The sequence below is a fragment of the Procambarus clarkii genome, chromosome 72 (assembly GCF_040958095.1).
Source record: "Procambarus clarkii isolate CNS0578487 chromosome 72, FALCON_Pclarkii_2.0, whole genome shotgun sequence".
Lineage (NCBI taxonomy): Eukaryota > Metazoa > Arthropoda > Malacostraca > Decapoda > Cambaridae > Procambarus > Procambarus clarkii.
In genome coordinates, this window is record NC_091221.1 from 7,405,002 (window position 1) to 7,428,267 (window position 23,266).

At 39.6% G+C, this 23,266-nt stretch overlaps 1 protein-coding gene across 3 annotated transcripts; it reads right to left on the minus strand.

Moving 5' to 3' along the window:
- Positions 1-4,048: 4,048 nt before the first annotated feature.
- On the minus strand, positions 4,049-8,294 carry LOC123773639 (uncharacterized). 3 transcript variants are annotated; one of them, XM_045767462.2, is made up of 4 exons: positions 8,154-8,294; positions 7,047-7,214; positions 6,188-6,307; positions 4,049-5,165 (listed from the first exon to the last, which is right to left on the minus strand). In XM_045767462.2, exons 2-4 carry the CDS (start codon positions 7,212-7,214, stop codon positions 5,091-5,093), a joined length of 363 nt encoding a protein of 120 aa, XP_045623418.1. In that variant the 5' UTR covers positions 8,154-8,294; the 3' UTR covers positions 4,049-5,090. The 3 variants fall into 3 exon arrangements, with proteins under 3 accessions (XP_045623418.1, XP_045623416.1, XP_045623417.1); XM_045767460.2 differs by having other exon boundaries at positions 6,155-6,307; XM_045767461.2 differs by lacking the exon at positions 8,154-8,294 and adding an exon at positions 8,004-8,145 and having other exon boundaries at positions 4,990-5,165; positions 6,155-6,307.
- Positions 8,295-23,266: the final 14,972 nt, after the last annotated feature.

The following is a 23,266-nucleotide window of genomic DNA, read 5'->3' on the forward strand; positions in this document are numbered from 1 at the left end:
TTCCATTTTTTAACCATGCTTTATGCGCACCCCGTAGCATTCTCTCCCATCCCTTGACTTGCTGATCATTGGAATATTTAAATTTCTTAGGTCCGTGCGTCTTGCTTCCCCTGCCCCCGTTATTTTCCCTCTGTACTAATTTCTCTATGTTCTCGACCATGTCCTCGTAAAAACTATCAACGCAGAGCGGCGTGTAATGTTGATACCAATCTCCCATATTTTGAATAAAATAATTTTTCATATCTTTCTTAATATTTAGCCTTTTCCTTTGAAAGTGGACTTGTTTTTTCCCCAGTGGTAATTACCCAGTGGTAATTCAAAGTTGTGATTGTTCTTGGTCCTTTTTTGTGACCAAGAACTTTATATATTTTATATATTTTTTCGGCTTTGCTGAGAAAAGAAAATGGGGAATAAAGCCCACTGTATGTGCCATATGCAGACGATGAGTCACAATAACGTGGCTAAAGTATGTTGACCAGACCTTGAATCGACTTGAGAATGGTCCAGGATGAACCGAAACGTCGTCGTCCCTTCACCTTCTAGTGTGTGGTCTGGTCAACTGTATGTACCATTTACTAAATATTAAATTTAAGTGGCAATGATTTATAGTACTTCATATTTTTACCGTTGGGGATTTATAGGTCAAGTTGCGAGGTACTGTGAGAGAGGACAGGTTGCATTGGCAATTCAAATTGCGCGATGCAACATTGCAGTGAACGGTGCAAAATTAAAACACATTGAAAATTACTTTTTTTCAACTCAAGCGGCTGTATCGCACTGTATTGGGGCGGCCATAATCGTTACCAACACTTGAAGTTAGACATTAATTACTTAAACAAAAGACAGAATACTTCTGTCACCTAGGCACCTAGCTTGCCACTTAGCTTGTCACTTAGCCTAGCTATCGAAGAATGAGGCTGACTGTCCGGCCCGTTCTTTTGATATGCCACAACGTACAGAATATAACCTGCTAACATAAACAGAAACATAAAACCCAAACCAACCCTCCCACCTCTCCCCTTAACCTACGATGCGTACAAAACGGGGGATATGTTGTGATCCGTTACTTTTCATAGCACTTTGTATTACGTACGTTGGGCACGTATTAGTTGACGGTACGGGATATGCAGTTCCAAGTTAAGGCTGTATACTCTGCACAGTAATGATGTAGCGGTTTCTGAACGAGTGTTTGTGTTTGGAAGTGTCATTCACCGGCTCTGGTGTTCGTATCTGCAGATTCCTTGGTGTGAGGCCGCTAGTTTGGCTACCTGTTTCTCATTGCCGGGGCAGTCTGTCTTAATAAAAGCACTCATCAACAAATGCAAAATGCTCGTTAGTCTAACCGCCAAGCTCCCACTATAAATAAAAAACACTTAACCCTCGAGTCGCCAATCTGTCCTCTGGCAAGGCTCGTTTATCCAGGGTTCGATCCCAAAGACACATTCGTCCGTTTTACCCTCTTGTGAATTCAAAATTAGGACTTTTCTCAAATATAAATATTAATATTTATTAATATATTGTCTATACTTAGGCGTAAGTGATTTTCTCTTTAGGTTCTGTAGGCAATAACTTGTATTTGTAGAACGTGCGTGAAGCATTAACAAAAGATTTGTTTCGAACATAGGAAGAGACTGAAGCAATGTTCAGGCACAGTTGGAGCTTTATCAAGTGTTAGTCGCCTGTAAAGTGATGTTCGTTAATAAAGAGAGTCTAGTGGCTGGATTAACGAGACTGGTCATATCAGCATGGACTGGTGACTCAGCTGAACCAGTTCGAACTTTTTTCGAGCAGTAATTCACATTCACATATACACGTTCTCTGTTCGAATCGCACCTCTGTAAAGGCTTCACTCACCTACAGCAAATATCAGTAGCTGCGAGCTACAAAGCCTAACATAACCCAACCTAGGCATACCTATATACCAAATATCAATATATAATCATTGTAATTTAGAAAGTACTGATTTTGAAGACACAGTACATTAACATTTGTGATCGTATATTTAGCTATCAGAACCCCTCTAAGACGAGCCTGCATGAGGAACTTTGTGTCTTGTGACAGGAACCATGTTAAGCTTATCGGGGTCCCCACGAGACCAACTACTGACCTTCGTCAAGATGCCACCCACAACAGCTAACTAGCTCCTTTTCCCCTCTAAGTTGCTATTTACTGCTCGGTAAAGAGGGATTTCAGATGAAAGGAAACGTGCCAAAGCGTCTCTGTTCTGATGCGGGAGTTGGTCCTGAGATCCCTTAATTGGTTGTGAGTCGACTGGACTGATTAATATTCTTCAGACACAGCATTGTCAAGGGACACAGACAGAAAGAAACAAGGAAGAACAAACAAGGAACACTAGCATAGACACATCAGTTCCCGACCGGCCGAATACAGGGAGCCGATCATACTATCAACACACAAATCATATACTGAAAAGTTTACCTTCTCGATTTATATGCATACAGTCTGAGTATACATTAATCCTGAATTATAATCAGGAATAAAGTATATGCTTGCTGTTTGTTCCAGAAAGCTATTTTGGCTTCCTTAATAACACCTCCTCAGGTTCATTGAACACTAATTCCAAACACACAGTCTCTCTAAACATCGCTACAGACGAACTTATCACAGCTGACCTCTCAAACAGTGAAGAAACCAACAGAAAAAAATGATAAAACACATATTAAACAAATCACTGTATTTGTTTTACTTGTACATATATATTTTTCCTGGTTTCCTGTTTATGAACGAACACTCGGAGGCATAAAACTTTGCATGTAGTGAGTTCTCTATATGCAGAGTTATTAATAGAAATTAGCTATATATAGTTGAAGAGATTTAACAAAAAGTCTGACATCAATATTGAAAAACAGCAAGTTTCCTAGACGGTACCTAAAGGGCATGTTTCAGTTGGTTAAGATTCATTGGCGATGACGCTTCGCCTGTTGAAGCTTTATTTCTAATGAAGCATAGGTTATTAGAGCTTATTTGTCAATGATGCTTTACCTGTTAGAGCTGACACCGTCTCTCTTGTTAATGCAATATTGGCGAAGTCTTCTTGTATTAGAGTTCGACTGGTGATAATGTCTCGTCTATTAGAGTCATATTACAATGATGTCTCTTTTTGTTTGAGCTTTATTTGTGATCACTTCTTACCTGTTAGAGCTTTATTTCAAAGACGTCTTGCCAATCAGAGCTTTAGAGGCGATGACGTCTGGCCTGCTAGAGCTTTGCTTTAGATAAAGTTTCACCTGCTAGATTTCATAAAGCCAATATGCTTCTATAAAGTTTGCTCTCAGTTCGATAATATTTAAGTATCAACAAAATAAAATACAAATATTCTGAAATATAATTTCAAGTTTAGTCATATTTTCAATTGAATGGAAAATCCTATCACCCAATGCTGTGTGCACCTCAAGCCACGCCACTGAAACTACATTGAAACTACATTGAAACTACGTTGAAACTTCATTGAAACTACGTTGAAACTACATTAAAACTATTTTGAAACTACATTGAAACTATTTTGAAACTACATTGAAACTACGTTGAAACTACGTTGAAACTACATTAAAACTATGTTGAAACTACATAAAATCTATGTTCGATCCTGTGACCTGAATAAACACTGGTTTGCTAATAGAAAACTAGGTATGTGAAACATATTACCGGGTTACGTAATAGACGCGGGGAACACTGGATTGTTTCAAGCGTAGTTTACACATATATAAAGACAAGACGCACAACAGCTGTCTCCAGCTGCACAAGAGGTGATGTCACAAGCAATACGGTACTCAAAAACAATATCGCATGAACAACTGAAGTGGGTATACGGGAATTTATCAGGAGAAAGCATTAAGCCTTTACGACTATGTAACAATTGAAAGGAATACAAGGATAAGGATAATACGGAGAAAAGGAATGGTGTCCAACCTCTTGGACGGTCGGGGATTGAACGCAGACCTGCAAGAAGCGAGACCGTCTCTCTACCGTACAGGCCAAGTGGTTGGGCTGTGTGTGTGTGTGTGTGTCTAAATCAAACACATTTAAGTTGTCTAAATTCACTTCATTTATCCCTTATCGTCGCCCTTATTTTAACAGTTAAAACATCTGCATCTTTAGCATTAACATTGCAACAAAATTTAATTTAATATTAGCAATTTTTAACATTTAACATTGCCATTTATTTGTTTAAAAGAATTAACGTTAACTTTTTTTTTACAATCAACATTAATATTTAATTTTTATAATATTTTATATTAAAATTGTACATTTTTAAGCTTTTATCATTTAAATTTTTATTTAAATAACAGTAACATTTAACAAAAATTATTACATTTTAACAACCACATATTACGACAAGAATTAAACAAATACATTAATCCTGATGTGATGGAATTCATTTTTACTCATCTAACAATCATTGATGCAAGATGATTACATAAACATACTGTATAATTTTTTTAATTTCAAGTTCCAGTAAATAAGAAAAATGATATCAAAGGGATGTAATGTCTAAAATCAAAACCACTACATTAAAACTATCCAAATGGTTCCCACTGATTTCCTCCTAAAAACTATGATTATGAAAGTCTATTGGAAGACTCGAATGAATATACATTTTAAGAGAGAAATCATAATTTTGTTGACATTTGAAAAAAAAAGGAAAGGGAGTTTTGTTTCCAACGGTTGAGATAGCCAAATTAACGCTGTCGGGTTGAGTACTGTCCAAATCAACGCCGTTGGGTCGGGTACTGTCCAAATCAACGCCGTTGGGTCGGGTACTGTCCAAATCAACGCCGTTGGGTCGGGTACTGTCCAAATCAACGCCGTTGGGTCGGGTACTGTCCAAACCAACGCCGTTGGGTCGGGTACTGTCCAAATCAACGCCGTTGGGTCGGGTACTGTCCAAATCAACGCCGTTGGGTCGGGTACTGTCCAAATCAACGCCGTTGGGTCGGGTACTGTCCAAATCAACGCCGTTGGGTCGGGTACTGTCCAAATCAACGCCGTTGGGTCGGGTACTGTCCAAATCAACGCCGTTGGGTCGGGTACTGTCCAAATCAACGCCGTTGGGTCGGGTACTGACCAAATCAACGCCGACGGAAGAGATTGAACGGGATGCTCCTGTAGATCACGTCTTCCAGTTCTCGCTGTTGCTGAGAGAGCTGTCGAGATTGATCACAAACTCTAAGAAAACGTTTAAGGGTAAACACTGACGTTTATCCTGAGTAAACTATTAAAGATAAACACTAGCATTTACTCTAAACTTTCAAAGGTAAATATTGAGTTGAAGCCAAGACAGGTTTGGAAAGAGTATTTAGGGTAAACTCACATGATATAGAACAATAATTTGACTGAAAGTTAACAAAACACTGATTTGGATTTTGTATATTTGATGATGAATATAATTAAAATTACTGCAAAATAATGAAGTTTTTATAAAAGGTAATTTGGTATTATTTGATTAATTTATGTAATTGATTGAAATAAACTATAATTATAAATTTAAAATCCTACAACCCTCAAGAGTATAATGCTAAAAAAAAAAGTTTTATTACATAAACCTGGATGAATAATATAGAATAACGCCATGTCTTATATGTCTAAATATATGTACAATTTGAAAATCATTTTGAGGCAAAGGCGTGATTCAAACTAGCGTTCTGGTGATTCCTGGACACCTGGGAATCAACTCCTAACCGACTCGGCCACAATATAGTATGAAAGGCGACCAACCCCGGTACCCCGGGTTAGTGAGCGGGTGTCTGGGATTCCCCAGAACGCAGGTTCGAAGCCCCACCATTGCCTCAAAATGATTTCCATTGATTTATCACGCCATTGTGATTTTTTGTGAAATGTACAGTATGTATAACATGAATAAGACCTGAGGTGAGGTATATAATATATATTAAATATAATATATATTATATTTATATATATATTTATGTTTATAAGAGCTATAGAATCCCACAGATAATGCCAATCAGCAGGCCTAATGGTCTTTTTAAACTTTACTGTATCCTGGCCCCTCACAACGCGAGTTCGAATCCCGCCCTAGAATCAAACATTTATCTGGCAGTTTATGATACGTCGAGATGCCTAAATCAGATTCAATTCTACCTGACGAAGGCGCAGAAGGTTCTTTTTGACTGACCTGTTCGTTCAGGCCACGGAGGGATGCACTCACCCTGGTGTTGACGGCGGCAGCCGCCTGACGACACACTCTTAGCTCGGCAACAGCGTCTCTGACGGAGGCGCTGTCGGCGTTAGCCTCGATCTGCCCGGTTGGGGATTCGCGGAAGCGAATCTGGAATGTTTATTGAGTGTGTTAAGAGTGCAGCAAGTGTGACGAGAGAGAGAGAGAGAGAGAGAGAGAGAGAGAGAGAGAGAGAGAGAGAGAGAGAGAGAGAGAGAGAGAGAGAGAGAGAGAGAGAGAGAGAGAGAGAGAGAGAGAGAGAGAGAGATATGAGGAGATAACTAAGGCAGAGAAAGGGAGAAAGGAAGGAAGACCAGACGAAAAAGAGAAAAGCAGAAACAGGAGAACAAAGGAATGGCTAAGAAGAGAATTGGGAATAAGTATTTGGTGAGAGAAAATGTGAAACTTAAATACGAACGTGGCATAAAAGGTGGGTGAAAAAGGGTGAATGAGAGGTGGAAAACGATAGGTGAGCGACTACCCCGAAGAATATCCTGGTAGATAAGCAGACAGTGGAGAAGGGAGGAACAGAAGGGCCAACACAACCGCAGGACAAGAGAGGGATTTATCAGGGGAAAACACCGAACCATTACGACTATATAGCACTGGGAAGGGGGTCAGGATAAGAGTTTGGGATGGGACGTGAGGAAGGAATGGTGCCCAACCACTTGGACAGGTCAGTGATGGAACGCCGATCTGCATGAAGCTAGGCCGTCGCTCTACCGTCCAGCACAAGTGGTTGGCCAACTGCAGAAGGCAGCAAGTCACACACACATACGAAAATACTTAAAAAAACAAGAGAAGAGTTACTCCCGGAGAGGAGAGACTGGAGAACACAGTCTTGCCTCACCTTGATAGGCTCTCCGCGGCCGTTGATGTAGGCACACTCCCCGCTGACGATCCCGTTGTCGTCCACGACCGAGCTGATTGCGACGCCCGACGTCTGCGGAGCCCCGGCGGGAAGCAGAGCCATCATCACCGTCACCACCACTAGCATCGTTACTCCTCCAGGCGCCATCTGTCGCCAGGAAGAAGACACACCACCATAAGTTGCAGATTGTAGACTCTTTTTCGGACACATGGGATTAATCACTATAGTTCATTCTATTCTTGAATACTTCATTGAATTCTATAGTACTTCATTTCATTGTATACAGTGGGACTTCTCTTCATTATTCCATTTATGATAATTTTACATTAGTAAGGATTATAGGCTATAGTAGTCATTTCTCAGATCCTCCTCCTGTGCCAAGTTTACTTTGCAGAGCATCACATTCTTTCTCAAGCGGTTGTGACTAGGTTTGAGTCCGGGATAAGAAAGGTTGACTAGGTACCAGTTATCGTACGCCTCTATTTACCCAGCAGTAACTGGCGACCTGGTGTAAACAGATTGACGAGTCGTATTCCAAGGGAAAACTAATAGGATAAGGCCTAACATGAGCTGTGGGACGACAAAAGTAGCTATATTTGCCTCCTAACAGGAGTTAGAAGCTGTATATCTACACTAATACCCACTGTGGGACGGCAAAAATAGCTATATTTGCCTCCTAACAGGAGTTAGAAGCTGTATATCTACACTAATACCCACTGTGGGACGACAAAAGTAGCTATATTTGCCTCCTAACAGGAGTTAGAAGCTGTATATCTACACTAATACCCACTGTGGGACGGCAAAAGTAGCTATATTTGCCTCCTAACAGGAGTTAGAAGCTGTATATCTACACTAATACCCACTGTGGGACGACAAAAGTAGCTATATTTGCCTCCTAACAGGAGTTAGAAGCTGTATATCTACACTAATACCCACCTATATCAGCAGAGTAACACAACAAATGCCAGGACAGAGTCCGCTGACCATCCACCACAGGGAGATTAACACACAGGGACGCGGCAAAACCAAGAATGGATGCAACATTTACCAAAGCACTATAACAACAGGAATGGGACACATGCTTACCTTTCTAGTTTGAGGGTGCAGGCGAGACTGGCTCTCCTTCGAGGATGCGAGCTCGGGTTAAACCCAGGATGGGCCGACCTGCCAAACGCCGCCACATCTTTGTCAGTAGGTTCTGCTTTTCGTAATTCATGCCACCGGAATACAAAGAATTTTCCGTAAGAAACTCGCCTTATGGGTACCCACCAATGGGGATATTATTAGTGGAATGATGCAGCATTACGAGGCAGGAGGTGAACCACTTTTCTTTCTGCACCCGGTGAACTATTTCAAGGCTACAGTGGTACAATACACACACACATATATACATATATTTGTATACCTGTGTGCTCCGGTTCTCGGTGTATGTACAGTGTGAGTTTACTCTAGTCCTTGACTACGTTCAAGACTAAAGTATACTTGCTGGTTAGTCAGTAAACTATTGTCGTGGAGTTTGTAATCCTCCACAAGATGAGGAGGATTGGCCTTAAGCCCAACATCAAACCAACTGGTATAGTTCGTGTTTATCTGTAGTTTGTATCTATCTGATCACACTTGTATTGATATACGCCATATGTAAAGTCTCCAGCAATATACCCAACCAGTCCTCCATAATAGAACGTCGCATTTTGACGTACACTCTACCTAAGGCCAAAGATCGTCGTACTAGAAAATGGCAGCAGCTCTCGCAAATTGACATACTGGTTCCGTTTTCTGTTTTGGGTCCTCTGGTAAGCTAGGATAAAAGCACTTTAGTACGACAATTTCTTGACGTTTGGAAACCTTAGGAGGACGAGCTGTATACCGGTCCTCTGCCGGATGAGGCATCACCGAGTAAAGAAGTCCGTAATATACGTTTTGGCTGATGAATACAGATGAAGATCAATGGTGATTCGAATAGATATGATATAATAGATGAGATTCCCGGCGGTGCCCGGGACTTGCTCACCTCTTCTCTTTCTTCATTTTCCCCTTTGTCTTCTCTCCCAGTGTCCCCACTCTCCCTCCTCTCTCACTTATACCTTCCTTTCCTCTCCATTTTCTTCTCTATCCTTTACCCAACTTTTCCACTAACATCCCCTTTCTCACCACAGTCCTTCTCCTTTTCCCTTTGACCCCCTACCTGTAATACCATTTCAGAACGAAATGTCCATGTAGCACGGGCTATGGTGAGCCCATTGAAGAAAATACGTTGTTTTTGTTATAGGTTCAGCTACTCGGAACAGAAGTTCCAAGTAGCATGGGATATGGTGAGCCCCTAGTGGACTTTCCTGGCACAGGAGCGGGACTGTGTCTAAGAAAATACGTTGTTGTTGTTGTTGTTTTAGATTTAGCTATTCAGAACGAAATGTCCATGTAGCACGGGCTATAGTGAGCCCGTAATTGAGTTCGGTTATTCGCTATAACCTTGTTACTCTGATATTTGGGTCAAAGTTTTAAATGGAGGTGGGGTTTCCTCCTTTTTCTCTGTTTCTTTTTCGCTTCTGTTTTAGTCGTGTTTTAATAACATTATCTTGGTGGCGGATGTAGGTGCAGAATGTTCACTAGTGAGTCCCATTCTTTAACGGCTTTTCTAATCATTGTAGTCGCTGTAGAATGTGCATCTAATGCAGCTGCTGTCGTTGGATTAATGTTGAGTTTGATGCGCAGGGCTTCAGTAGCTTCACATTCCAGTAAGTAGTGCAATAGTGGCGCCTCTGCTTCTGTTCCACAGATATGACACTCTTTAACTATTGGGTTTATTACCTCCCAGCAGCACTTGTAGCCAAGTCTGAGTCAGTGTATGGCTACTGCAATGTCTCTGGATATCTTTTTGTCAGGCTTGAAAGAGTAGTACCCAGTGGCTTGTTCGTACCATAACGCAGTGGAACTTCCTTCCGCTACTTTGGTTCTGTGGCGACTTTTGATAGTTGGGATTATTTGCTTCTTGACTTGCTCCTTAATCTGTGAAAAACTTGGAGGCATTTGGACCTGTATAACAGGTAGAGCAGCAGCAGTTTTTGCTAGAGAGTCTGCCTTTTCATTACCATCTATGCCAATGTGACTTGGTATCCAATTTAGGGTGATTGACAGCACTAGATTATGGGCTTCTTTTCCTATATGTTGGATTTCTGTGATGAGTTGTATATTATATCTGTGTTGACTGGATAACAATGCCTGGAGCGAAGATTTAGAGTCGGTATGAATGATGACATCATGCAAATTATTCTCAATTGTATAGTTTATGGCCTGTTTCAGGGCATATAATTCTGTTTGCAATGTTGAGCACCCCTATTCATGCTCCGGTAAGCTTCATGGTTGTTAGTGTAAACTGCTGCTCCAGCAGAACCTCTTTCTTGATCAACTGATCCACCTGTGAAGATATGAGTCGATGTCGGTCTTGAGATGGTCTCCATTTGTCGTTCTATGACTGCTTTGAGCTTCTGCGAGTCACATGCTGATTTTTTAGCTGGTAATCCTTCAGTGATAATCTTTAGACTCGATTCATCCCATGGAGGAGGCTGCCGAAAGTGTTGATATGGTCTATCTTCACTTTTGTTTTTAATGGTCCATTTCAAGTTCACTTTCTCTAGAATCTTTACTAGATTATCCGTCCATAAGAAAATACAAAGAGCGTTAGATTTATACCAGTACGGGGTCAGATGAAGACAAGTAGATCTATACAAGTGGGACAAGAATAAAGGAAAAGATAAGGCGATAACAGGGGACGAGGCACACGCAGAGATTAATCAGGTGTAGTAGGCCTATTATGTTGAGCAGTGTCTTCTATGTTGGCATCTTTATGTTCTGGTCGTGTCCTTACTCTCATGGTGGGTAGAGTGAATAGTTCCGTAATTTGGGTATTTATGGTAGGCTGTTCTATTTTTATATGGATTACTTCAAGAATATGTAATCATCTTACATCTTGGGTTTTGTCTATTATACAAGTGTTTTTATTCAGTATTTCTCTTGACATATATACATATGAATATATGGGTGATGTCATGGGCTTGTTTCATGACATCACCCTAAGAAGGGTGATATATATATATATATATATATATATATATATATATATATATATATATATATATATATATATATATATATATATATCGTCTTTTATGCAGATAAACAAGCAGAGATTCTCAAAGGAAGCGGATACACGCCACCTGGCTCCCAATCTGATGCTGGAGACGTCGTAGCTGCCTCACCTGGCGATGTGACGCGTGTCCGTCGCCCAGCGACGTACCGTACGGCCCTGGCAGTTACTGCATCGTCGATTGCGTCACTCGCTGTACAGCAACTGGTCCGAGGAAGTTATTACAACGTCGATTGCATCGTTTGCAAAGCAACGGGTGACGTAATCTGGACTTTTTAGGAACTCCAAAGTCGATTACGTCAATGAACCTCTGCAGGTATTCAGACGTCGATTACGTCACCCTCGGTACACCTGCTTGCCACGAAAGGTATTCTACAGGTATTTTGTAATCGTATGACACCGGAAATTGAAATTTGCTTTGACTCCAAATGAGAAGTAGATAAATGTCCTGTTCTTGTAGGGAGAGTGTCAGTTCCTGGGCTTCGCCTTTGAAATAATGGTGCCTTGTTCGTAATGTCTCTGGATCCTCCATCGAATCATACCTACTCTCGTGTGTGTACTTACCCATTTGTGCCTGCAGAAAGGAGCATTGGCTCCTGGAATCCCTCCTTTCTAGCTTCTGGTTCTCTATGGCAATGACTCCTTGCCTGTTCAATAATGATATCTACTTTTGCAATTGTGAGTGGAGTTCGCATCTAAAATCTGTTCCTTTTGTTCATTACATTTTTTCAATACTCTTACGGTAAAATTAAACTTTCTAATTCCCCTATGACTCATTTCAGTCTCAAGCTTTCATCCATATCCTCTTGTAATATTGTATTCATTTTTAGCATGTCCTCTCATATCACACTGGAAATCTCCCTTAAAAGTATTTTATGTTTATATCATATCTCCTCTCCAGGTCTAGTTCATTCAGTCTTTCTTCTTACCCGGGACGAGCCTTGTTGCAAACTTCTGAAACATTTGTAGTTGTCTTATGGTTTTTTGTTTAGATAAGGGCTCTACGATGGGCCAGCATACTATACAAAAAGTCCCACGTACAAGTAGAGTACATGATTTTAATTATTTTTATTTAGATTCCTGGAAAAGGTGCTGACTTTTGCCAGCGCCGAGTATAACTGCTAAGTAGCCCGTCCTCTGAAGCGTTCACATCTTATCGTATTTATATATATATGCCTTTGGAGTTAGACTTGGCATTATATCACTCCCAAGTCCTTATCTATAGTCATTACAGGGAGATAGTCTCCTTAATTGTGAACCCACACACCTCCTACACCGCTTTTCGTCTCCTGGCACCTGTTTTCTTCTTCATCATCTCACATTTGTATGTGTTTAACTCTAATAGCCATTTTTCTAGCCAATTCGACTGCTATACAGGCTCAATGTTTACAAAGTCGTATTTTTTGGTAATGGATTGATCGATTACGTAAAAAATGCGACTTATTAGATGAAAGGGCTGGACGCGGTCATGTCTTTGTCACGTGACATGACGACAAAACAAAACATCAGTTAATTATCAGGTAAGATTTGTCGTCTATACAACGACGCGACTCGGGCAGGCACGACGACTCCCTCCATACAACTCACACGTTATTGCACAACTGGAGTGAATTGTCGGTCGTTGAGGTTATCAAAAAAGAGGTTTTCCAGTCAAGGTTAACGAGTAGAATTATCTGGTTTTTTCATCGCGATGATGTGGGTGAGACTCTTCACCGTATTTCCTCGCTCTTCTAAGAAACAACAGCACCATCGGGGTCTTTTGGCGACAGGTGTGATGAGCCTACAGGCTCTGTTTACATATAGAGTTACTACTGGTTCTAGAAAAGATATCGTTGATAGGAATTGATCACAGCTTTCATTAGTTACCCCCAAGAGGAACTTGTTCCCAGAAAGGCGGTTCCACCACCAGTACCGTCTCACGGAAGCTGGAAATCACCGGAAATGTCTGAAAATCGTCAGTTAGTGATCTGACCGCTAAGAAGAAAATTTAATTCATGGATATCTATCTCCTCCGAGTCACGAAAGAACTCACTGTACGCAGACATTATTCTTCTTCCCCTGGCTTTAGTGTTACCCTTTACTGGTCCCCCCCCCCCTCACACACACACACACACACACACACACACACACACACACACACACACACACACACACACACACACACACACACACACACACATACACACAGAACCTTGTATACCACATATGTAAGACCAATCCTGGAGTATGCGACCCCAGCATGGAGCCCGTACCTTGTCAAGCACAAGACAAAGCTGGAAAAAGTACAGAGGTATGCCACTACGTTAGTCCCAGAACTAAGAGGCATGACTTACGAGGAAAGGCTGCGTGAATGCACCTCACGACACTGGAAGAAAGAAGAGTAAGGGGAGACATGATGACTACCTACAAAATTCTCAGAGGAATTGAAAGGGTAGGATAAATAAATAAGGATAAATTGTTTAACACGGGTGGTACGCGAAGAAGGGGACACAGGTGGAGATTGAGTACCCAAATGAGCCTCAGGAGTGTTAGAAACAACTTTTTCAGTGTCAGAGTAGTTAGTAAAATGGAATGCATTAGGCAGTGATGTGGTGGAGGCTGACTCCATACACAGTTTCAAGTGTAGATAAGAATCAAGTTTCAAGTGTAGATAAGATTCCCAGTAGACTCAAGAATCTGTACACCAGTTGAGATGTGAAACCAAAGAGCCAGAGCTCAAGCCCCGCAAGCACAATTAGGTGAGTACATACACACACAGCACTATCATCACCATCAATCTCTTGAAGAACTACACCTTCCACATTAAGACGCTGTCACCTCCATCATTAAAATCACCATCCCAAACACCACCACTATCAGAGAGAGAGAGAGAGAGAGAGAGAAAGAGAGAGAGAGAGAGAGAGAGAGAGAGATAGAGAGAGAGAGAGAGAGAGAGAGAGAGAGAGAGAGAGAGAGAGAGAGAGAGAGAGAGAGAGAGAGAGAGAGAGAGAGAGAGAGAGAGAGAGAGAGAGAGAGAGAGAGAGAGAGAGAGAGAGAGAGAGAGAGAATATTAGTGTCAATAACCTTCTCAAGTCTTAATCACAACGCCCCCAGCCAGAACTCCAGGTCATTCACCAATCATGTCGTGGGGCTGACCGAGTTCCCTCTTTTATCTCTCACTTCTCTCCCTCATTCTCTCCATCAATACTGATAATGTTGACACTGAGGCTTTTGGTTTCGAGCGTCAGGGACCTTTCTTGCAGACATGCCACTATGTGGTATCTTGTACGTTACTATTATGTCCCCCACTGATTCGGTTTTCCTTAAAAGGTGGTGAATAAGGTTGATCTCGCTCAGCTTTCTACTGTTCTTCATTTCTGGGACAAGTCAAGTCGCCTCTCCCTTCACTTTCTCTATTTTAATTTAATTTTCAAGGGGTTACTCCATGCCGGTACTGCATATTATATATATATATATATATATATATATATATATATATATATATATATATATATATATATATATATATATATATATATATATATATATATATATATATATATATATATATATATATATGTCGTACCTAGTAGCCAGAACGCACTTCTCAGCCTACTATGCAAGGCCCGATTTGCCTAATAAGCCTAGTTTTTATGAATTAATTGTTTTTCGACTACCTAACCTACCTAACCTAACCTAACCTAACTTTTTCGGCTACCTAACCAAACCTAACCTATAAAGATAGGTTAGGTTAGGTTAGGTAGGGTTGGTTAGGTTCGGTCATATATCTACGTTAATTTTAACTCCAATAAAAAAAATTGACCTCATAAATAATGAAATGGGTAGCTTTATCATTTCATAAGAAAAAAATTAGAGAAAATATATTAATTCAGGAAAACTTGGCTTATTAGGCAAATCGGGCCTTGAATAGTAGGCCAAAAAGTGAGTTCTGGTTACTAGGTACGACATATATATATATATATATATATATATATATATATATATATATATATATATATATATATATGTCGTACCTAGTAGCCAGAACTCACTTCTCAGCCTACTATTCAAGGCCAGATTTGCCTAGTAAGCCAAGTTTTCCTGAATTAATATATTTACTATAATTTTTTTCTTATGAAATGATAAAGCAACCCTTTTCTCTATGTATGAGGTCAATTTTATTTTATTGGAGTTAAAATTAACGTAGATATATGACCGAACCTAACCAACCCTACCTAACCTAACCTAACCTATATTTATAGGTAAGGTTAGGTTAGGTAGCCAAAAAATGCTAGGTTAGGTTAGGTTAGGTAGGTTAGGTAGACGAAAAAACATTAATTCATGAAAACTTGGCTTATTAGGCAAATCGGGCCTTGAATAGTAGGCTGAGAAGTGCGTTCTGGCTATTAGGTACGACATATATATATATATATATATATATATATATATATATATATATATATATATATATATATATATATATATATATATATATATATATATATATATATATATATATATATATATATATGTCGTACCTAGTAGCCAGAACTCACTTCTCAGCCTACTATTCATGGCCCGATTTGCCTAATAAGCCAAGTTTTCCTGAATTAATATATTTACTATAATTTTTTTCTTATGAAATGATAAAGCAAACCTTTTCTCTGTGTATGAGGTCAATTTTTTTTATTGGAGTTAAAATTAACGTAGATATATGACCGAACCTAACCAACCCTACCTAACCTAACCTAACCTATATTTATAGGTAAGGTTAGGTTAGGTAGCCAAAAAAAGCTAGGTTAGGTTAGGTTAGGTAGGTTAGGTAGACGAAAAAACATTAATTCATGAAAACTTGGCTTATTAGGCAAATCGGGCCTTGAATAGTAGGCTGAGAAGTGCGTTCTGGCTATTAGGTACGACATATATATATTTATATATATAATATATATATATTAATTTCATCAACACAAGCCAGAACATGAAACAATGGGTATTGAATAGAAGTAATTGTAGAAAGCCTATTGGTCCATATTTCTTGATGCTTCTATATTGGAGCGGAGTCTTGAGGTGGGTAGAATATAGTTGTGCATTAATTGGCTGTTGATTGCTAATGTTGACTTCTTGATGTGTAATGCCTCGCAAACGTCAAGCCGCCTGCTATCGCTGTATCTATCGATGATTTCTGTGTTGTTTACTAGGATTTCTCTGGCGATGGTTTGGTTGTGGGAAGAGATTATATGTTCCTTAATGGAGCCCTGTTGCTTATGCATCGTTAAACGCCTAGAAAGAGATGTTGTTGTCTTGCCTATATACTGGGTTTTTTGGAGCTTACAGTCCCCAAGTGGGCATTTGAAGGCATAGACGACGTTAGTCTCTTTTAAAGCGTTCTGTTTTGTGTCTGGAGAGTTTCTCATGAGTAGGCTGGCCGTTTTTCTGGTTTTATAGTAAATCGTCAGTTGTATCCTCTGATTTTTGTCTGTAGGGATAACGTTTCTATTAACAATATCTTTCAGGACCCTTTCCTCCGTTTTATGAGCTGTGGAAAAGAAGTTCCTGTAAAATAGTCTAATAGGGGGTATAGGTGTTGTGCTGGTTGTCTCTTCAGAGGTTGCATGGCGTTTCACTTTCCTTCTTATGATGTCTTCGACGAAACCATTGGAGAAGCCGTTGTTGACTAGGACCTGCCTTACCCTACAGAGTTCTTCGTCGACTTGCTTCCATTCTGAGCTGTGGTTGAGAGCACGGTCGACATATGCGTTAACAACACTCCTCTTGTACCTATCTGGGCAGTTGCTTTTGGCATTTAGGCACATTCCTATGTTCGTTTCCTTTGTGTAGACTGCAGTGTGGAAACCTCCGCTCTTTTCCATGACTGTTACATCTAGAAAGGGCAGCTTCCCATCCTTTTCCATCTCGTAAGTGAAACGCAGCACGGAACTCCGCTCAAATGCCTCCTTCAACTCCTGCAGATGTCTGACATCAGGTACCTGTGTAAAATTGTCGTCAACATACCCGCAGTATATGGCCGGTTTCATGTTCATGTCGACTAAGACTTTTTGCTCGTTGGTACCCATGTAGAAGTTTGCAAACTTGTAGAAGTCGCCATGGGAGAACCCATGGCGACCCCATCTACTTGCTTATACATGTGCCCATCCGGGCTCAAGAAGGGTGCCTCTTTAGTACAAGCTTGGAGTAGTTTCCTTAGGATATTTTCTGGTATGTCAAGAGGAGTACAGGCTGGATCACGATACACTCTGTCGGCTATCATCCCGATTGTCTCGTCCACTGGTACGTTAGTGAACAGCGATTCTACGTCCAACGAGGCTCTTATTCCTGTGGCCCGTGCGCCCCGCAGTAAGTCAACAAATTCGTTTGGCGACTTCAGGCTGAAGGCGCAAGGGACATAAGGAGTCAGCAGGCCGTTGAGTCGCTTCGCTAGTCTGTACGTGGGTGTGGGTATCTGGCTAATGATTGGCCAAAGTGGGTTTCCAGGCTTGTGTGTCTTGACATTTCCATACGCATATCCAGGTTTATATTCCCCAATAATCTTTGGCAGGTGGAGTCCTGATTTCTTGGCGTTCACAGTTTCGGTTAGTCTGTTGACGTTTGCTTTCAATTCGGCTGTAGTCAAATTGGTCCGGACAATTCAATTCACACTTATAACAAATTACCCCACAAAATACAACTAGCGCCATCTCTTTTTTTTCCAACGCACTATAAATAGCCAAACAGCAACCCATAAGGCGGGTTGTTGTGCTCGGGTAGGAGGTTCCAAGCTCTGCCCACAGATAGTATGGGGTGCATAATAAATGGCATATCATTGGTAGAAACTCTTTGTTGACATTCACACAACAGCCAATCACAGGAAGGGATCAGCTAAATGCTCCATCCACTTAATAAATCATCTTTATTCAGCACACCATCCTTGCTTATGACATTCTGCTTTAACTTTAATTTAACTAAAAAGTGAAATGTTTACTATTTAAAAATATTAATATAGTGATAATTAAATACTGCAGGATGTAACGGGTGTTACAGAAACATGGGCTGGCGACCTAGCTTGTGACGTCATCAGTAGGAGTTGCCTTGACACAAATAATGATACGCTGCTCTGCCCTCTTATTCGATTAAATTATTCAGTTAGATGGAGATTTCTGTCAGGTGCAAAACTGAAATTGTTGTTCTTTTTCACAACAGCCTTGTTGTTGTGCACAAGGACCTATTTCTTAGTTTAAATTTTATTCATAAAAGAGTGTTGGTATTCCCCGCAACAGCCAATCACAGGAAGGTATTTCTGGTAGCTCCGGCTCCTTATGGACTCAGCTCTAGCTCATAAAACTCTGTTTCATCTCTTGTATATACAAACTATGACTTTTTTCGATTACTGTTATAATTAATAATATGAGTTATAAAAGTTTGTACACAAAATGGCTAAATTTTGTCATTAAATGGACTTGTCTGGTATACATACAAACATACACCAATTTATTACCATTCATCCATTATTAATTTCAAATGTAATGTATACTGTCTAGTTTTTTTTCTCTCACCATTACTTGCGAAGCTTGCTTGCAGCTTCGTTAGACAGAATCCCTGGTCTTAATTTTAAAAATAAAGAACTAGAAAGCGTATTTTATTGCTAACTTTTCGATAAATAAATCCCAGTCTCGTATTTGCGAACATTTATGCATTGATTTTTTGGCTTAAGTTCTTATCGTAATCCCTTTTGCAATCTCAACACCATCTTGTAACTATCTTCGTTACTTAGCCTCAAAACCTTACATTTGTCTTACATATCCTCAACAGTAGATAAAAAAAGTACTTGCAGAATTCTAGTTACCTAATACCAGCTTAATATAAAAACCTTATTATAAGCTACCAGACGTATAGATCAGTGTTTAAAGTAATAATAATACATTATTATTACTGTAATAATATTATTAAAATAATAATAATACAGCTGATGCCATCTGTCGGCAGAAGAGAACACTATCAACTGGCAGGTCAACAGTGGCCATAAGGTACAGCTTACGCCATCTGTTGACATCAAATTACACTTATAACAAATTACTCCACAAAATACAACTAACGCCATCTAGTTTTTTTCCAACGCACTATAAATAGCCAAACAGCAACCCATAAGGCGGGTTGTTGTGCTCGGGTAGGAAGTTTCCAAGCTCCGCCCCAAGATGGTATGGGGTGCATAATAAATGGAATATCATTGGTAGAAACTCTTTGTTGACATTCATATAACAGCCAATCACAGGAAGGGATCAGCTAAAGGCTCCATCCACCTTTTTTTTTTTTTTTTTTTTTTTTTTTTTTTGAGATATATACAAGAGTTGTTACATTCTCGTACAGCCACTAGTACGCGTAGCGTTTCGGGCAGGTCCCTGGAATACGATCCCCGCCGCGAAGAATCGTTTTTTCATCCAAGTACACATTTTACTGTTGCGTTAAACAGGCTACAGTTAAGGAATTGCGCCCAGTAAATCCTCCCCGGCCAGAATACGAACCCATGACATAGCGCTCGCGGAACGCCAGGCGAGTGTCTTACCACTACACCACGGAGACTAATCGAGACCTAATAAATCATCTTTATTCAGCACACCATCCTTGCTTATGACATTCTGCTTCAACTTTAATCTAACTAAAAATTGAAATGTTAAGAATTTAAAAGTATTAATATAGTGATAATTAAATACTGTAGGATGTAACGGGTGTTACAGAAACATGGGCTGGCTACCTAGCTTGTGACGTCATCAGTGGGGGGTTGCCTCACACAAATAATATCGGCGATACAATGCCTCCGTCCTCTTATTGCTCTACATTATTCACTTAGATGGAAGTCTGTCTTGTATAAAACAGGAATTGTTGTTCATTTGTACAACAACAAGGTTATTGAGCAAAAGGACGTATTTCTTATTTTACATTTTATTCATATAAGCATTGGCATTCCCCGCAACAGCCAATCACAGGAAGGTATTTGTTAGAAACTCTGGCCTCAACAAAGTTGATTCCTAATGAACTCTAACAATAAATTCGTTTAATAAACGAGTATTTAGGGTCAAGCTACAGATGAACATTATAGGATAACGGTGTTTTAGCTTGCAGCTTCGTTAGACAGAATCCCTGGTCTTAATTTTAAAAATAAAGAACTAGAAAGCGTATTTTATTGGTAACTTTTCGAGAAATAAATCCTAGTCGCATATTTGCGAACATTTATACATCGATTTTTTGGCTTAAGTTCTTATCATACCCTTTTGCAATCTCAACACCATCTGGCTCGTATCTTGTAACTATCTTCGTTACTTAGCCTCAAAACCTTACATTTATCTTACATATCCTCAACAGTAGATAAAAAAAAGTAATTGCAGAATTCTAGTTACCTAATACCAGCATAATATAAAAACCTTATTATAAGCTACCAGACGTATAGATCAGTGTTTAAAGTAATAATAATACATTATTATTACTGTAATAATATTATTAAAATAATAATAATACAGCTGATGCCATCTGTCGGCAGATAAGAACACTATCAACTGGCAGGTCAACAGTGGCCATAAGATACAGCTTACGCCATCTGTTGACATCAAATTACACTTATAACAAATTACTCCACAAAATACAACTAACGCCATCTAGTTTTTTTCCAACGCACTATAAATAGCCAAACAGCAACCCATAAGGCGGGTTGTTGTGCTCGGGTAGGAGGTTCCAAGCTCCGCCCCAAGATGGTATGGGGTGCATAATAAATGGCATATCATTGGTAGAAACTATTTGTTGACATTCACACAACAGCCAATCACAGGAAGGGATCAGCTAAAGGCTCCATCCACCTTTTTTTTTTTTTTTTTTTTTTTTGAGATATATACAAGAGTTGTTACATTCTCGTACAGCCACTAGTACGCGTAGCGTTTCGGGCAGGTCCCTAGAATACGATCCCCGCCGCGAAGAATCGTTTTTTCATCCAAGTACACATTTTACTGTTGCGTTAAACAGAGGCTACAGTTAAGGAATTGCGCCCAGTAAATCCTCCTCGGCCAGGATACGAACCCATGACATAGCGCTCGCGGAACGCTAGGCGAGTGTCTTACCACTACACCACGGAGACTAATCGAGACCTAATAAATCATCCTTATTCAGCACACCATCCTTGCTTATGACATTCTGCTTCAACTTTAATCTAACTAAAAATTGAAATGTTAAGAATTTAAAAGTATTAATATAGTGATAATTAAATACTACAGGATGTAACGGGTGTTACAGAAACATGGGCTGGCTACCTAACTTGTGACGTCATCAGTGGGGGGTTGCCTCACACAAATAATATCGGCGATACAATGCCTCCGTCCTCTTATTGGTCTATATTATTCAGTTAAATGGAAGTCTGTCTTGTATAAAACAGGAATTGTTGTTCATTTGTACAACAACAAGGTTATTGAGCAAAAGGACGTATTTCTTATTTTACATTTTATTCATATAAGCATTGGCATTCCCCGCAAGAGCCAATCACAGGAAGGTATTTGTTAGAAACTCTGGCCTCAACAAAGTTGATTCCTAATGAACTCTAACAATAAATTCGTTTAATAAACGAGTATTTAGGGTCAAGCTACAGATGAACATTATAGGATAACGGTGTTTTAGCTTGCAGCTTCGTTAGACAGAATCCCTGGTCTTAATTTTAAACGTAAAGAACTAGAAAGCGTATTTTATTGGTAACTTTTCGAGAAATAAATCCTAGTCGCATATTTGCGAACATTTATGCATCGATTTTTTGGCTTAAGTTCTTATCATACCCTTTTGCAATCTCAACACCATCTGGCTCGTATCTTGTAACTATCTTCGTTACTTAGCCTCAAAACCTTACATTTATCTTACATATCCTCAACAGTAGATAAAAAAAAGTAATTGCAGAATTCTAGTTACCTAATACCAGCATAATATAAAAGCCTTATTATAAGCTACCAGACGTATAGACCAGTGTTTAAAGTAATAATAATACATTATTATTACTGTAATAATATTATTAAAATAATAATAATACAGCTGATGCCATCTGTCGGCAGAAGAGAACACTATCAACTGGCAGGTCAACAGTGGCCATAAGGTACAGCTTACGCCATCTGTTGACATCAAATTACACTTATAACAAATTACTCCACAAAATACAACTAACGCCATCTAGTTTTTTTCCAACGCACTATAAATAGCCAAACAGCAACCCATAAGGCGGGTTGTTGTGCTCGGGTAGGAGGTTCCAAGCTCCGCCCACAGATGGTATGGGGTGCATAATAAATGGCATATCATTGGTAGAAACTCTTTGTTGACATTCACACAACAGCCAATCACAGGAAGGGATCAGCTAAAGGCTCCATCCACTTAATAAATCATCTTTATTCAGCACACCATCCTTGCTTATGACATTCTGCTTCAACTTTAATCTGACTAAAAAGTGAAATGTTTACTATTTAAAAATATTAATATAGTGATAATTAAATACTGCAGGATGTAACGGGTGTTACAGAAACAAGGGCTGGCTATGCCTTCAAATGCCCTCTTGGGGACTGTAAGCTCCAAAAAACCCAGTATATAGGCAAGACAACAACATCTCTTTCTAGGCGTTTAACGATGCATAAGCAACAGGGCTCCATTAAGGAACATATAATCTCTTCCCACAACCAAACCATCGCCAGAGAAATCCTAGTAAACAACACAGAAATCATCGATAGATACAGCGATAGCAGGCGGCTTGACGTTTGCGAGGCATTACACATCAAGAAGTCAACACCAGCAATCAACAGCCAATTAATGCACAACTATATTCTACCCACCTCAAGACTCCGCTTCAATATAGAAGCATCAAGAAATATGGACCAATAGGCTTTCTACAATCACTTCTATTCAATACCCATTGTTTCATGTTCTGGCTTGTGTTGATGAAATTAATACCTTATTAAATACCACCTCACCCCATCCACCTGACTCAAATGTAGATATATATATATATATATATATATATATATATATATATATATATATATATATATATATATATATATATATATATATA